This window comes from Haliaeetus albicilla, chromosome 15 (assembly GCF_947461875.1).
Source record: "Haliaeetus albicilla chromosome 15, bHalAlb1.1, whole genome shotgun sequence".
NCBI classification, from domain to species: Eukaryota; Metazoa; Chordata; class Aves; order Accipitriformes; family Accipitridae; genus Haliaeetus; species Haliaeetus albicilla.
Window position 1 is genome coordinate 33546226 of NC_091497.1, and position 15912 is coordinate 33562137.

Genomic DNA, 15912 nt, shown 5'->3' on the forward strand with positions numbered 1-15912 from the left:
TTGCTGGGTCCTCTTTTTGTACTTCAGAAGGGTGAAGGAAGTCAGGACAGGGTCTGAAAGGGCTCTGCCTTAGCCTTCAGAGGGGGAATCAATTGTAGCTTTATAACCTTTCTGAAATAATGTATTCAGCTGTTAGGCGAAAGGTTGATCATGACCTCTTTATAATGTTGGATATTGTTGCTCGGTGAATGCCTGACTGGTTGCACACACTTTCAGACATGCCCAGATATTACTGACAAAGAAGTCCTTTGAAGTGAAGTGTCATTGACTTGCGTCATCATTAGCAAATCTGTTAACTGTCCACCTCACTTTGTTCATCTTGGCTAGCTTTCATAATGTTTGTAAGATTCTTTTTTTGTATTAATCTCTAGGTATTATATGGAAGGAAAATACTAGCAAAGCTCTCTAACAGTGGCACAACTGTTCAGCTTGTTTCAAATGTGAGCTAAGCAACAAACTAATTCTTCCCCTCTTCTCAGCATTAACATCTTCACAGCAGATTCAGAGCCTGGAAGTAGGCAGTCTTAAGTTTTGGGTTTTTTTTTTTTTTTTTTCATAGGGAAACACCAAATGATACCTAATAGACATAGGGTACTTTGTAGGAACTGCTGGTGCAGCCTGCAGTCAAAGCGTGGGAACTGCAATAATTGCAATGTTCACTTCAGACAATCTTTGTTAAATTACTTAGTTTTCCAAAATTAAATTGGCAGTCTTCTACCTTTCAGTGCATCTAGATACAGCTTAAATGAAAGTTTATTCCCTGATTCTGTTTTGGACTGTTGCAAATATGCAGATTGATCAGGGAAAGTGCCTACTGAGGGGACTAACCCTGCAAACTATTAGCTGAAAGCTTAGCCCCTGCTACTGCTTTGCTGTGCAGTATGAACTCTGTCCCTCATCCAGTTTTGCTTAGTGTTGAAAAGCTGAAGTCCTGTGCACTTCAAACAACATCATGGTGAAATGAGAATAATCTGATTGAAGTCTTCCAATTTTTATTTATAGAGATTGACGTGTCTAACCACTGGCCAGGACCAGATGCCTCAGAAAGTTCCAGAGTTCAGTGACTGCCCCTAACACTGCTTCCTTCTACTTCCCTGTAAACAAGGATTAGCTTAAAACTTTGAAGCACAAATGTTTGTCTGCTGCATTATCCAGATTCTTTGAAACACTTCTGTGACCCTTATGTTTTTACTGATTTAAAGATATAATAGTGGGATTATTTTAAGTAGCAAATTTTATGTGTACTATCTACTAACCACAGACTGTGTCAGTGCTAGTGCAACATATTGGGTTTGCTGTAAATGAGACAAATAAAACTTTGTTTAGCCAAGCTGTGAGAACTGAGAATGCAAAAGAGAAGAGGCAAAGCAGAAACAAGTAGATGAAAATTTTAAGTATTTCTCAATAATAAAGAATGAGACAGACACACTTACGGAACATACACTGACTGATACTGTTATATGTGGACACTAACAAGTCTTGAACATTTATCAGTGACATTAGATGCAGATTTTAACATTTATCTTTTACTGGTTCTTGTCAGAAAACTTTCTATTTTTATAAAACAAGGCTCCAAACTATCTTCCTACCCTGCCCCCCTCCAGTGATCAGCTTTCTGCTAATCATCTTTCACATGAAGAGAGTGGGGTGGGGGGGAAGTACAGTAAGAATTTAAAAAACCTTTTCATAAATAAAATCAATTCATTTGCTACAATAAAAAAATCACCAATTCTCAGATCTTTCCAACCTGCCTTTCTACAAAAAGCAATGAAAGCTTATTGAAATCTATGGTTTTTGAATGTCAGTGCCACTGAACAGTCTAGTCATCTTTCCAACCTCCTTGTTTCCAGTTGCTTCTAGGTATATTCTGTTGTCTTAGTGTATTCAGTGGTGCTGACAGTATCTTGTAGTGGTGGTTATAGATGAAATGTTTGCTGATTTCTATTATCTGTCAGCTGCCTTTTAGAAAAATGACACAGAGTTGCTTATTCCTCCACTGAAAATATACATAGGCCTTAGGAGCATGTCACAGACAAGGTGGCACTTTTTCTCGCTTTCTTCAGGACATGCTGCTACTGCCTCTGTAAGCTGAAGTAGTTTGGATTGTGTTTGTGTTTACAAAATCCCAAACGTGTAAATTGTTATGGCAACATACTATGTAACATTTACTTAATTCTCTATGGCTTTCCTCCCTACTCCTAAAAACCAAGATTTGTTGATGGCCTTTACTTACCCAGATCTTTTCTGTTCTTCATTAGGAAAGTGTTAATCTCCGTATATGGAGCACTTGTATCCCTCTAGATTATCAGTTAGTGTTAGCAGATGCTAGGGGAGAGAATTGTGTAGTTGTAGGAAACCTGTAAATGGGAATTTGCTCAAATAAATTTGGTGGGAAATAGAAGATTTTAGAACTTCAGTGTTAAGAGCATTGCATCGTGTTACTTGGACAAAGATCAATGTCTGTAAGACGCTTATAAATAATGATGAGAAGCCTGTTATCTGCTGTCATTCATACTAAAAACAGAAGATAATTTAAGGCAAAAAAAATTTCTAATGTTACTTTTCCTTATAGATACTACAGAAATGTGTGCTTAGTCAGCTATGAATTGGTATGGTATAGTACAGAGCTCAACCTAAGGTTTTCAGAACTCTTTATTGGTTACTAGCTAACATAAATAGGGAGGGAGGAAGTCTTTAGGAAGTCTAAAAGAAGACGGAGGTAGAAGAATCTTATGAAAGATTGCTTTAAGAAGTAATACTCTTCACAACCATGAAATTCTTAAATTGTCTTAAATTGCCAAAGGCTTAAGACACTATTTTAGTTTAGTTTTTGTTACTGATATATCAGCTGTTCCTATTTACTAATCTTATGGTGTCTATAATACCTGTTACTTTTGCAGTTTTTCCATTTAATCTGTTTTCTAAGTGTTAGTGGGCTTGATTGTGGAAAAGAGTAGTTCGTAGCCTCATTAGCATTGTTATGATATGAACAGCAGAATATGAACACATGATCAATGGAAAAAATTACTTGTGCTGCATTTGTAACTGACATCACCTTAGCTGGACCACAGATGTGATTCCATCTGGCAATTCCTGTGCTGCTAATGATAACAACACTCAAGTCTTGCAGTGTTCTTTGATCAGTAGCTTTCAGGGACATGCAAATACTGTTGTACTAGTCCTACAAACAGGGAAACTCTGGCGTGGGTGAGGTGGCAAACCCTCAAATCACAGCAAGTGCACGTTGGAGCCACCACAGAGTGGGCATCTTGAGTCTGTGTCCAGTTTTCCCTGTTCACTGAACCATGCTCTGTGGAGCCAAGCTAGATGTAATGATTTTCCTTGTAACAAAAGACTCTGCATAGATGGAATAACAGATGCTTTGAAAACTAAAAGTGTTTTCAGTAATAAAATGATACTGGATATAACTGATACCTTGAGCCTAGAAAGCTTTTACTTGATAAAAAATTTCATGCTGATCAAATGTTAGGAACATGATTTGAAGTTAAAATAGCAGAAGGTTACTTTTTTCTGTTATAAGTAGGCTGTAGGTTTGAGTCCTTTTACATAAGTGTGTGTGTATATGTACATTTGCTTATTACCTTTGAAGACGCTACTGCCCGAGTAATTTTTTTTAATTTTTGTATACCTCAGGCAACATTTAATCAGTAATCTCATGTTGTCACATTCCAGATACCAATTGTTACTAAGCAGTTTCATGTATGTTGTCTGCCTATGGGTTAGGACTTAAACCAGAGTGATGCATATGTGGTATTTGAAGTAATTTCTCACAAGAAGGGAGGGATGCGTGTTTTGCCCTACATAGCTGTCTTTCTGCAGATGAGGGTGCGCCAGTGGGCCCCTGCTATTGTTGGGATATAAGATTGCCAGACACTAATATTGGATGTTTTCAGTTCAGCTCTTAAGTGGAGACTAATAGAGCGGAAACCATCTTTGTCAGCCATCTGAAATGTCTTAAATATTTAATATCTAATAAAGGTATTTCTGGTTATGGTATTATTTAGGGCAGACATGTATGTAAATTGTAAAACAAAATTGGGAAATACACTTCTTTCTTTTCATGCCTCTTAATAAATGCACAGTATAGAGTAACGCAGTATTTAAGAAAGAGTGCAATAGAATCCAGTTGATTATTTCTTTGCTCTACCTTTTTATTCTCTTACAAAGTGGTGTGTGTGTCCGTCCCCCCCACCCCCCCTTTCTGGCGTATTCGCAAACTGAAGTCATGAGCTGCATCACAGATTCAACTATAAAGTCAGAAGTTGGTTCGTTCCAAGCTAGTATATCCTATCTGGGAATCAGGAGGCTAAATTAAAAATGCAGTTATAAAATGGCATGTATTTGGAAGCTTTGTTCTCTTAAACCCAAACCTTCTGTTGACTGACGTTAGATGATCCAGAAGCAGATGCTGCAGCAGCTATTTGTTGATTTAGTTGCTATGGTGACATGATACATTCGTGTACAGCAGGAAGCTCACTGTACGTTGGCTAATTTGATAGGAAGGAAGGCTTGAGGTAGGTATTGCTGACTATATTGTTAATTGATCCTACCTTTCACATCCTCCCTCCACATGCTTTGTGGACGCACAGCTATAGAGGAAGGTAAAGGGAGATACCCCGGCGTGGCGTTTAGGTTAAGGTGCCCTGTTAAAAGAAGGGGGGGCCAGTGCTCAACACATCACCGAAGATTACCTCGGTATTAAGTGACTGGAATAGATTGGAGCAGCGGAGTGGTGGCTGTTGAATCTGCCTTCATCCTTTGTCACTGTGGTAGCACCAGTTGAATGAGAGAAATAAAAGGATGCGAGCAACAGTAAGTCAAAGTGCTAAGGCTTTTGAAATGGGTTATGAGATAAAGCATGTCACTAATTAGCATCTTGATTGGAGCTATTAGTGGAGAAAAATGTAATTGTTCTGAATACTGCCCTAACGACAGCGCATAAATGTGGCTCTGCCTGGAAGTTGTGTTGTATTACATTCACCCTTTTCCAGAAATACACCCTTTTTTTAGTCTTGTTGCAGACAGACTGTTAAAGATACAGTGTACATCTTACAAAGGGCTTGGCTGTACCACCCTCTTAACGGGTTTAGTTGAGTGTTTTAAAATTTTTTGAAGTCAGAATGACCAAAAGCATTAGCTACAGTGTTTTCCTAAATTTGTAAAATGTTCAAAAATGAATTTACCTTTGTCCTTTCTGGGTAAAAATACTTCTCATCAGTACTGCTGAGCTAATTTCATTTGCAGTATTTTTAGACAAACCACTGTTGTCTTTTTTTACGTTGATGTATATTACTAGTGCATTTAGAAATATGATTTTGGTAAAGTCTTTCCATTATTTGTGATTTTTGCTGACAATCATTTGCTACTGACTCAGCACCTATAACCATATAATGCTAAATATAGATGCTTTCAGATTAATAAGAAATAAAACAAAAAAAACCAACCAACCCCAAGCCTGAAGCTCTTGTCTCTTTCCTAGTAAAACATCTCAGAAAATAACATTGTTTCTGCTAGTGTAGAAATGGATTGTGATTTGATTCTCTTTAAATTATGGTTTCAGAGGTCCAGGGAAATGTTTTGGAACACTTTATCCTCTTGGTTTCTAGGAAGTTTAACTGAAGGAAAAAAACAAAACACCCTACAACCCCCAAAACCACACACATCCCCCAAAAACCATTCCAGAATGAGAAAAAAACAGAACTCTGTTTTTCAGGAGTACTGTTTTGCTCCAATTTGTAATCTTTCTTGTTGCACAGGAACAGTCTCTTACTGCGTTATTTCATTTAAGTATGCTTTAACGACAGCTGTAATATAACAAACTCTTACTTCTTCATATTATATATGATTTTAGCAATGGATAAAATTAATGTAACATATCCTAGCTTTTGTCCCCCCCACTTTCTCCTTGCTGTCTTACTTCCCCACATTTTTCAGTTTTTTAATATGTATGCCAGACTATGAATTGGCTTTGCTAAAGGATTGCAATTTTTTTTGTTGTTATGATATATTTAGTGGTAGATCTATTGGCAATCTTGTTACATATATTCAGAGGATTTTCATTTGGTTGGAAAATTTGTCCCAGATTTCACTTACTCTGGAAAAACATCTAATTTCACAAAATGTAACTAACTTTTTTTAGAGGAAGATATCAAGTAACCCATTCAGTTCCTCTCCCCTTCAGTGGGAGGTCGGGGGTGGCTGGGGAGAGGGAAGGATTCCAAATATCCCTTTACACTGAAATTCAATCAGGTTACTTTGGTTTTCTTGCCTTTGTGGCAGTAGACAGTGCTAGCCTGTGGAGAAAACAAGAGTGGCAGTTCTCATGTGGGCTTATCCCACAACTTCACACATGACGCAATGTATTTAATGTATTTTGGTTTCTTTAGCCTCAGTCAGGATTAAAAAACTTAACCTTTTTCTTTTCCCCTTCAGAAGGCTGATAGTCCTTGATACCGAAGGATGTGTTCGAGAGCTAAGATATTTTTGAGACACAGAGAGCTTGATGTCTATAGATTTTTCTTTAATGCAAATAAAAAAATATTTCTCTTATTTCTCTTGTATCCCAGTAACTCTAAAATGGTAGTTTCAATCTTTCAGATAAGACTTTGCTGGTTAGAAATAAACCCATAGGTATTAAGAAAACTAAATATTTTAAATGATGTCGTATATTTAGTAGCTAATAACTTCTGCAGATAGAGAAGCTTTTAAGGTATAAAAGCATTTATTTGGGCAAGCAATTTATTTGCTACAAAAGATTTTAAAATGTGGCTGTGAATACCAAGCTTGTAAGCAAAATTTTACTGTCTCTGAATTGAATCTCTCGATGTTTGTGCTGGCTTAGAAAAGGCAGAAACTGTATTTCAGTCAGTCGTGTCCTTTTAGAAATACAGGTATTATTTGAACTGTGGCTGTAAGATATATAATACTTAGGGTCATCCTTATGTGGTAAGGATAAGCTAGACTCACTTCCATAAACCTTATTCAAATCTGATCTGCAAAAATTTCCCCCAGTTAGGTAGTTCTTCATAACTTTATGGAGGAGAAGGTTACCAACTGTCTTAATTCTGGATTTGTTTTGTTTTGTGCCTGTGTGAAAGATCATCTAGTATACTTATAGACACAATCATTTGTTGTTTGGGTGGTTTGTTGGTTTTTTTTTTTTTTACTTCAAACTAAATTTAAACTTCTAGAACCTAAACAATAAATAAAAAATATTATCTCTGCATATATAATATATTGGCAATAATATTTGGCATATAGGGTTTTTTTCCAAATAAAATCTCTTTTGCCTTACAGATCTACTGCATATATGTATTTGGTAGAAGTGACAAAATATTTTCGACGCACTGTTTTTTGACTGGCTGTGTGTGTATTTGGGGAGGGAGCCTTGTTCTTTAGCCTTTAAGTTTTATTCAGAGAGCTGCTTTTGCACATGTATAATGGTGAGCAAAAGAAGAAAAATCTGTCAAAGTTGCTATGAGACATCTTGTATTAAGTTAGTTTTCAGAGCTCATTGGCTTATTTCAGGTTTTACTTACTGGCTTTTTTTTCCTCCATAGGGACAGGAATAGTTTGGACTCCTAATTGTATTTACAATTTCTGCTATGGAAAGATGTTGCCTTGAAATAGTGAAGTAGCATGCTTGTGGATTAGTCCTAAGCTCTTTTGTTTTCCTGCTCTGCAAGTATTTCACCTCATCTAGGGCCCTTATCAGGATGAATCCAATTTTGGTATTGGTGCTTCACAATAATGTCCATAGGTTTTATTTTGGTCTTGCTTACTAACCACCTGATAGAGGACAGTAATTAATTGTGCAAGTCTATTTATATTTTATCACTTTTTTGTGACAGAGCACTGGGAAAACTTTTCCTTGCTTGTTGTAATGTAAATACTTATTTGTGATGATGCCACAAGTCTGATGCTGCCTTTCTTTCCCATCAGCTAGCTGAAATTGTTTTGAAACCTGGCAATCTGCTAATACATCACTACTTCTGTTAGTAGGGTGGAAGTGCAAGTAGAGACGCTTGTAGAAGCGTGTATCTTGCTGACAGAATGAAGGGTCGTTTTAAATTGTTATTTCAGTGGAGTTAATGGGCTTTTTGGCCTTAATTAGTGTGCAAATATACATATTCGAAGCAAGATTAGCTAGCTCTGTATTTTAAATTCCATTCTGTCCCTCACTATGATCCAGTGAAGAAATACCTTAACCTTCATATTCGTCTGGCACAAGCAAAATGTTAGGCTGCTTATGAAAGTATTCTATATCCATAAAGACAAGGATTAATAAGATATAATTCAGCTACATTTTGTATCATTGCCATTCTGCTTTTAAAAGACATTGCTGTGACCATACTGGTGGAGTGAAATACCTCTAAGAATCTTATTTTGGCTTCTGCAGCCTCTGCTTCTTGCTGATAAAAGTTACTTCTAGACCTTTCTGGAGATAAGTCTTAACATTTGTCCTTAAGTTTTCCCTTTTTTTTGGAGCAGCCCTCTGAGTCAAGGTGGCTGCAGCTCTGCCTTGCACAGATTTCCCTTCCACCTTTTGTTGTTTGTGTTCTTAATCTTAGAATTTTTTTTTCTGACTCCAGCCATTTTTATCAAATTCATTTCTTCAGTGTTAGAAATGAGCTAAAGACTTGAAAAAACATTCAACTCTTTTCCTGGTTCAGTCTAGAGAAACATCCTGTAGTTTCTCTTGCAGATAGTGAAGAGTTTACTGAATAAAAATAAGAAACATTGAGCATTCTCCTCTTTGAATGTTCATACTGCCTTTGATTCTTTAGGTACAAAATCAGAATACTTTCTCATCCTGCTCGTATATGATTTAGCTTTACTATATCAGCATGAGAACTTCAGCTGAAATTATTGTTAAATTATCATTATATCTGTTGATAGTAGTATGTCCAAGTCAATGTTGCATGTCTCTGTAGGATGTGTTCATACTACGTGAGCTACAATAAAATTATATTTTAATTTGGAATTCTTTGGGGAGAAAAATACTATGAAACAGTTTATATAGAACTATTGTATTCTAAGAGTGTCTTTATCATGTAAGACCAGCTCAAATTGTGATTTAAGGTAAAGAATAGATTTTCAAAGCTAATTAAGAGGCTGTCCCTTAACTAGTCCTTCAAAAAGGCAAAATGTTGTAATGCTTCTTCAGGCTACTGTCAGGAATTGTTTATATATTAGTAATTTCAGTGTGCTCAAGAATGTTCCCAGAGACTGAGGCTAAGTGTCGTGGAACAAGTCAGTTCTAGTAAAGCATCTTTTCTTCCAGAAAGAGTGTCTGTGTGCAAACTGTCTGGTAAGAGTGGTCTCAGGAATAGTTTCCAGTATTGTGTGGGAGAAGATTGTTGGTTGGCATCGTCCCGTGTTGTGCTCAAGACTACTATAACATTGTTCATCATTGCAGGTGACTGTTTCTGCACCTGGGAATGTTCTGAAGCACTCATAACTTGCTAATAGAGGTGTGGGTTTAGGTACCACTGACACAGTCAGGGGGATGAAGCAGTTCTCCTAGGAGGGATCAGACACCCTCAGTTTGCAGAGACTGGGGACAAGGTGGGGGAAATTCCCAATGCTTAAAAAATATTGAAGGAGGTGGATGAAATTTACTCAGAACTGTTGTTCAGGAAATCCTATAGCACAGAAACTAGGGAGCATTTAACTAGTAGGAGATGGTTTTAAAATGTCTAGAAAGTGAACTTCAGGAACTTGCTGCCATAGAAGGTTGTGGAGGTGATTCAAAGTGTAAGCGAACTTGAAAAGTTCAGGCAAACTCAAAGACAATAACAGAGATGGACTGCAGAAGGTGGCCTGGCTCACTTGCTCTCCTTAAACAGCATCTCAACTGATATATTGGAGACAAAGTACTGGGCTAGATGGACTGCTGACCCAGACGATGAGGACATTTCTTATGTTCTTATGTGGCTTGAGCAGCTGCCTGAGCTTAAATGGCAATTTTAGGAAAAACATTGAGCTTTGTAATACAAGGCATGATTCAGCTTTGTTAGGATGCTGGTCTTTGCCAATCTGGGCTATGTATCTTGAACTGACAGTGGATGGGCAGCAACGTAAATGTTTTGACGTCAGGAAAAAAGCCAAGAATTCCATGCTAAGAAGGGGGTTTAATGAATACTATTCCTTTTTGCAAAGCCTTTCTATGTTTTTAAGATGGATTTTGCTTTTAATACTGCCCTAAGAAGAAACCTCTATAATCCATATCTATTTAATTAAACTACTACAAAGCTTAGCATGTTGTTCATTTGATCTGAATTTATCTTCTAAAATCTCCTTTGTTGAATAAATTAAGTACCATTGAAAAGTATGAAATTTCACTGTTAAAATTCTGACAGTCTTTGGCAACTGATGCTTCAGGTATTTCAAACTTTAGCCATTGGGCTGTTCATTTTGGTTTATTTATGTAAGAACTGTTTTTAGCATAAGTGTGTATCTGTACTCTCGTATTGTCAACTTGTATGCTAATCTCTGGAAAGATATTTTGTACTGTTTTTCATCAGGAACTGTGCTGGGGTCATGTGGATCATCATTAAATAACTGTTTAAAGGAAACAATTTATAGTCCCAGTGGAAATGACACAATACTAGTTGTTGATCTAATACTCCCATTTCTTAATAGCAATGCCTTGGCATGTTTTGAACTTGAGACAGAAATATGTTGAGTCAAAGTTGTGTTAGCATTGAGAAATTACGCTTTCAAATTTTATTAGGTTCTGTTATAGTTGGTTATGCTTTAGAAGTGCTCGTAGGCTTCTAGAGCCTCTATCAAGGCCTCAGTGTCTTAAGTTCGCATTATTTTGTTAAGCTTGTGAAGTCATTAATTAGTGTTTTGTTGATTTAGATGATTTAGAAAGAGAAATGGCATTTGAAAAGTGGCTGTGTTAAAGGTGCCTCCCACTGAGACTGGCACATCACAAATGAGTTTTTTCAGATTATCATAGTTATCTTAGAGGAGCAGGCAATGGAAATCTGGATAGAATAATGCATGTTAGCCTTTGGATAGCAGAGCTTTAGATGCTCTGAGTAAAGCAACAGGATTTGTTACAAAAAGATTGAGGCATGGGAAGAGATGCCAAACCATCAGATTTTTCCAAAGCTTTTCACTTAGTTTAAGCTAACATGAATGTTTTGCCCAGAGGAGGAAGGAGATCAAGGTCTAGAATATTCAGTGTGAAAGACAAGGGCCTGATATTAGGGTTCGTGAAGCAGCGTGTTGGACAATGAGATGTGCAAATCTGCACAAAGCCACCTAGAATGAGACGAAAGAGCTATAAATACTAAGCAACCTGTGGATTTTGTTTGCCTAACACATGATGCTGTGAAAGATCTGTGTTAATTTCTCTAAAGGAAAAGGTTTCTTGCATACTTGATTATGTGCCGCAGACTCTTATTAGATAAGAGGGAATCCCTGTAAGTGATTGTCTTTGGTAATATCTTTTCTGACCAGAAAGGTATCAGTCTCTCTTTCTCTATGCATAGCTTTAATTTTTCTTATTTCAAATTGCATCTACTGAGGTGGTGAGTAAGTGTCAGAAATGTCCTTCTCAAAGCAGTGATTACTCCATGGGGTTCAGCAGTGATAAGGCTGGTCCAGCAACCAGTGCTGGTCATGTTGACACACGTTACCCCAACACAAAGACTTTTGAAGCCAGGAGTTCTTGAAACTTCTGAAATTACTTCAGCCCTGATTCAGGCTCTGTTTTGGCACACTTGGCAACAAATACAGCCTATCTTGGAACAGTCGTAAAATCCAAATGCAAATGCACAACATAAAAGCAAGGCTGAAAGTGGGAGCCAGTGAAATAAATAACACAGTCAGACATCAAGTTGACTAATAGTCCATTGACAAAAAGGCTCTATTTCCTTTTCCTGGGAACTGAGTACCTAATTAAGCCGTGTTAAGTTGGCGGGTCTCCCCACCCTTTTGAGTGGAAGTCAGGTGTCCTCAGAGGTGTGGAAATGTGATGACATCCTAAGCGTCAGAGTGGTGCTGGACCCCATCAGGAGACCTGTTGCCTTGTGGCACAGCCGCTGCTGAACAGTCCCCCCCCTCACTGTGTTACGCCATGGCTGGTGTCTTGAGCCTTCGCCTTCTCAGGCTAGTTGTGAAGTGAACAACAGAGATTCTCACACCGGAGAAACCGCCATAAAAGAAGATCAGGATGCATAGGGCCCGCTTGCTGCAGTTGGGCCGGTACGTGTATTCCCATGCTCACATCCACTGTGCCAGCTGGAACCTCCAGTTCGGATGTCCCGCAGCAGAGGTCTGGAGGAAGAAAACCAGCAGGTTCCCAGGGCAACATTATTACCCAGGTTACCAACCTCAGGCACTCACACAAAAAAAAGGGGACCAATGCAGGAATACCAGTCATCTCCCATTCCCTGTTCCTTTAAAAGCAGGAATCAAGGGATTTATACTAGCCATTGCCCTAAAACTCGAGGGCTTTGCAGATTTTCTGCTTCTCGTAGTTCATACATAGAGGAATATTGAGCTGAAAATTGCAGATTGACATGTCAGCTGCAGTCAGAATGGCTCCTACCAGGAGTTTGGACATACTAAGTCAGCCAAAAGACTAGGCAGATGTGGTTATCCAGCCTACACATAAGAGATGGAAAGATGTTCTCATGTACTCCTGCGAAGCTTTTAGGTACTTTTATTCCAGTCTAAATTTCAAGCTAAAACTTTCAATTGTAGCAGAGAGGGGAAAGTAAATTAATGAAATATGTCTTTAAAAAGTTATGCCTGCTTGGGAAGTCTGAAAAAGAAATTTTAAGAACTCATCCACTCATATTTCTGTCCTTTGTCACGTTCTGAAGGTGATAGCCAGTTGTTAAAATGCTACCTTCATACACTTTACAATAAATTCTGGCAATACAATATTTTCTGAAGACCTGTAAGTCTTATTTGAAGTTCATGTCTAAAATCCTCTTGTTTCTAAGTTTAGGTTATATTATGAATGCTAACTCTTCCTGAATTTTATATTCAGACACACTTTAGAAGATCTGGAAAATTTATTACCATGATAAAACGTAAATAGTGATATAGTTCATTGGTGTTTGTCAAAGAGCCTAAAGCTTCCGGACACATCATGCTCCAGTAACAACACTGTGCCACATGAAACAACTTAAAGTAGTATTTTTAAGCTCAAAACTTAGCTAAATTGGTATTGAATCACATGGCCTAAGTTTGAAAATGTGAGTAGCTGTCATATCTCATCAAAGTTGCAGGTATGTTAGGGTAGAATTTGCCATCTTTTCATTAATTTGTAAAGTTGCTCTACCAGCGGGGGAGGAATTTGTATGATTTCTGCCTTTTCCTCACCCTTTCCTTTCTCTCTGGCATTCTTAAAATGAGTAACACTCAAGTTTCCTGTTTTCCTTTTTTTGTAAACAAGACCAATTTTATTTTCTTTTAGCAATTTAACAGAGTAAACTTTTGGCCATAATACTGAAGAGTTGTGTATATAAAGAGTTGTGTCTCTCCAGTTCATGCCAGGAGGAGGACATACACTCTTATTTAGACACGTGCAAGCGAGACTGAAGAAAGATGTGTCCAGAAAAGAAATTATGAAATGCACCCGCTCTTCTGGGTTTTTTTTTTTCCCTTTGTTCATAATTTTTAGCTAGGTTCTTCATGGTTACAAGCTTTTTTTTCCTCACAGAAAGGCAGGTTTCAAATGAGAATACAGAAGTCTAAAATGGTAATGGGCTTCTGCTTTGGTACATGTCAGGCTTCCTCTGTTTATTTTGGCTGATAAATGTGCTTTGCTATCAATTCTGCATTGCATGGGTTTACAAAATTAGGATAAATAGCTTTCCACAAATAAAACTATACATACTGCTTCATGCTGTGCATCTGGGGTACTTACTTTGTCATGACTTCTAATACTGTTTTATCATCAATATATGTACAAACATGCTTGGATCGTGTAAAGAAGGAGATGACACAATATTTCCCTAATGTTGAAAACTATTTGCCAAGTGGTTATGATGAAAATTCAAACACTAGGAATCCTAGGCTTCCTTCTGAAACTTTATGTAATGGTTTGATTAATGTTGAAATTAATGTAATTTGTTGAAATAATTTAAGCTGTACAAAGAGCTTTTTAATTAATTATACTAAGCCATCGAGAAAATAAAATTTGTACAGGTACTGTTTTACTCAGTTGTTATTCTCTCCTTGGTTCTCTGAAAAATGTTTGTTTAAAAAGATCTGTACTGGTTCTTGCTCTTATCTCTTTTTCTCTGTGGGATGAAGGCAGCAAGCAGTGTGAAGTGAAAAATAATGTATTTACTAACCAGAAAAAAAATTGTTTTTTTCCCAGTAAAACTTTCTTTTTTATTTTGCAATTATCAGACTTCTGTATCATATTCCTGTGTAATGGTTGTAAACACTCTTTTATTTTTAAGGTTATTCTTGTGCAAGTTAATCCAGGGGAAGCATTTACAATAAGAAGAGAAGATGGACAGTTTCAGTGCATTACAGGTAAAGCTAATAAATTCATTTTAATATTTCCTGAGTCTGCATCAGGATAAATAAAAGGCACTTTGTGGTGTTAAAAGACTGACAGAAATTATTTTAAATACAAGAGCCATTTAAAGACCTAAAAGATTAGGTTCTAAGGATCATTTGATTTAGATTTCCCTAACATAAACAAAGTACTTCTTATATTAGATGAAGTTAAATTTCTTGGGGGGGGGGGGGGGGGGACGGGACACACGACATTTTCAGTTTGCAAAGCAAACAGGGAAGTGCTGTGGTAGCAACTTTTGACTAACCTCATTTATTACATAGACCTCAGATTAAAAGCTGCAGTTGCTAATTTCGTTTGAGTTTATTTTTTTTATTCTTTGCTGTCATGTGGACATTGTTTGCCTGTCCCCACAGTAGTAGCTGTCTGTTATCCACTAATAGTTTTTCATTATCTCTAGGGGCCTAATTGTGTTCTTTCTGAGTTGTAGCAAGTGCAGCTTCAAAACACAAATGCTTTGTCTAAGTGTAGCATCCCTGTATGCAGTGGTCAGTTTAGATGTTGTTTTATATTCTGAATGAAAATAGCCACCAGTTAAGCCTATCTACAGCTGCAAGAAACAAGCAATCAGATGTTGTTGCTATTTAGAATACCACTTTACTGTGTTATAAGAGAGTATCTACAGATTCAGCTATCAGGTCACTTTTTTGCTGGTTATCTTCTGGGCCAATGAATCCTACCCCTTTTTTTTTTTCTTTTTTTTTTTCTTTTTTTTTTCTTTTTTTTTTCTTTTTTTTTTCTTTTTTTTTCTTTTTTTTCCTTTTTTTTCCTCTTTTTCCGCTTTCTTTTTCCTCTTTCTTTTTCCTCTTTCTTTTTCCTCTTTCTTTTTCCTCCTTCTTTTTCCTCCTTCTTTTTCCTCCTTCTTTTTCCTCCTTCTTTTTCCTCCTTCTTTTTCCTCCTTCTTTTTCCTCCTTCTTTTTCCTCCTTCTTTTTCCTCCTTCTTTTTCCTCCTTCTTTTTCCTCCTTCTTTTTCCTCCTTCTTTTTCCTCCTTCTTTTTCCTCCTTCTTTTTCCTCCTTCTTTTTCCTCCTTCTTTTTCCTCCTTCTTTTTCCTCCTTCTTTTTCCTCCTTCTTTTTCCTCCTTCTTTTTCCTCCTTCTTTTTCCTCCTTCTTTTTCCTCCTTCTTTTTCCTCCTTCTTTTTCCTCCTTCTTTTTCCTCCTTCTTTTTCCTCCTTCTTTTTCCTCCTTCTTTTTCCTCCTTCTTTTTCCTCCTTCTTTTTCCTCCTTCTTTTTCCTCCTTCTTTTTCCTCCTTCTTTTTCCTCCTTCTTTTTCCTCCTTCTTTTTCCTCCTTCTTTTTCCTCCTTCTTTTTCCTCCTTCTTTTTCCTCCTTCTTT

At 37.2% G+C, this 15912-nt stretch overlaps 1 protein-coding gene across 4 annotated transcripts in view; it reads left to right on the forward strand.

Annotated features, from left to right (window-relative positions):
* Positions 1-15912, forward strand: part of FNDC3A (fibronectin type III domain containing 3A) — a 125603-nt gene that overhangs the window by 27405 nt on the left and 82286 nt on the right. For all 4 annotated transcript variants that reach the window (XM_069802716.1, XM_069802720.1, XM_069802717.1 and 1 more), the window contains one exon: positions 14457-14532. In XM_069802716.1, coding sequence (XP_069658817.1) covers positions 14457-14532 — 76 coding nt within the window. The remainder of the gene's footprint in view (positions 1-14456; positions 14533-15912) is intronic.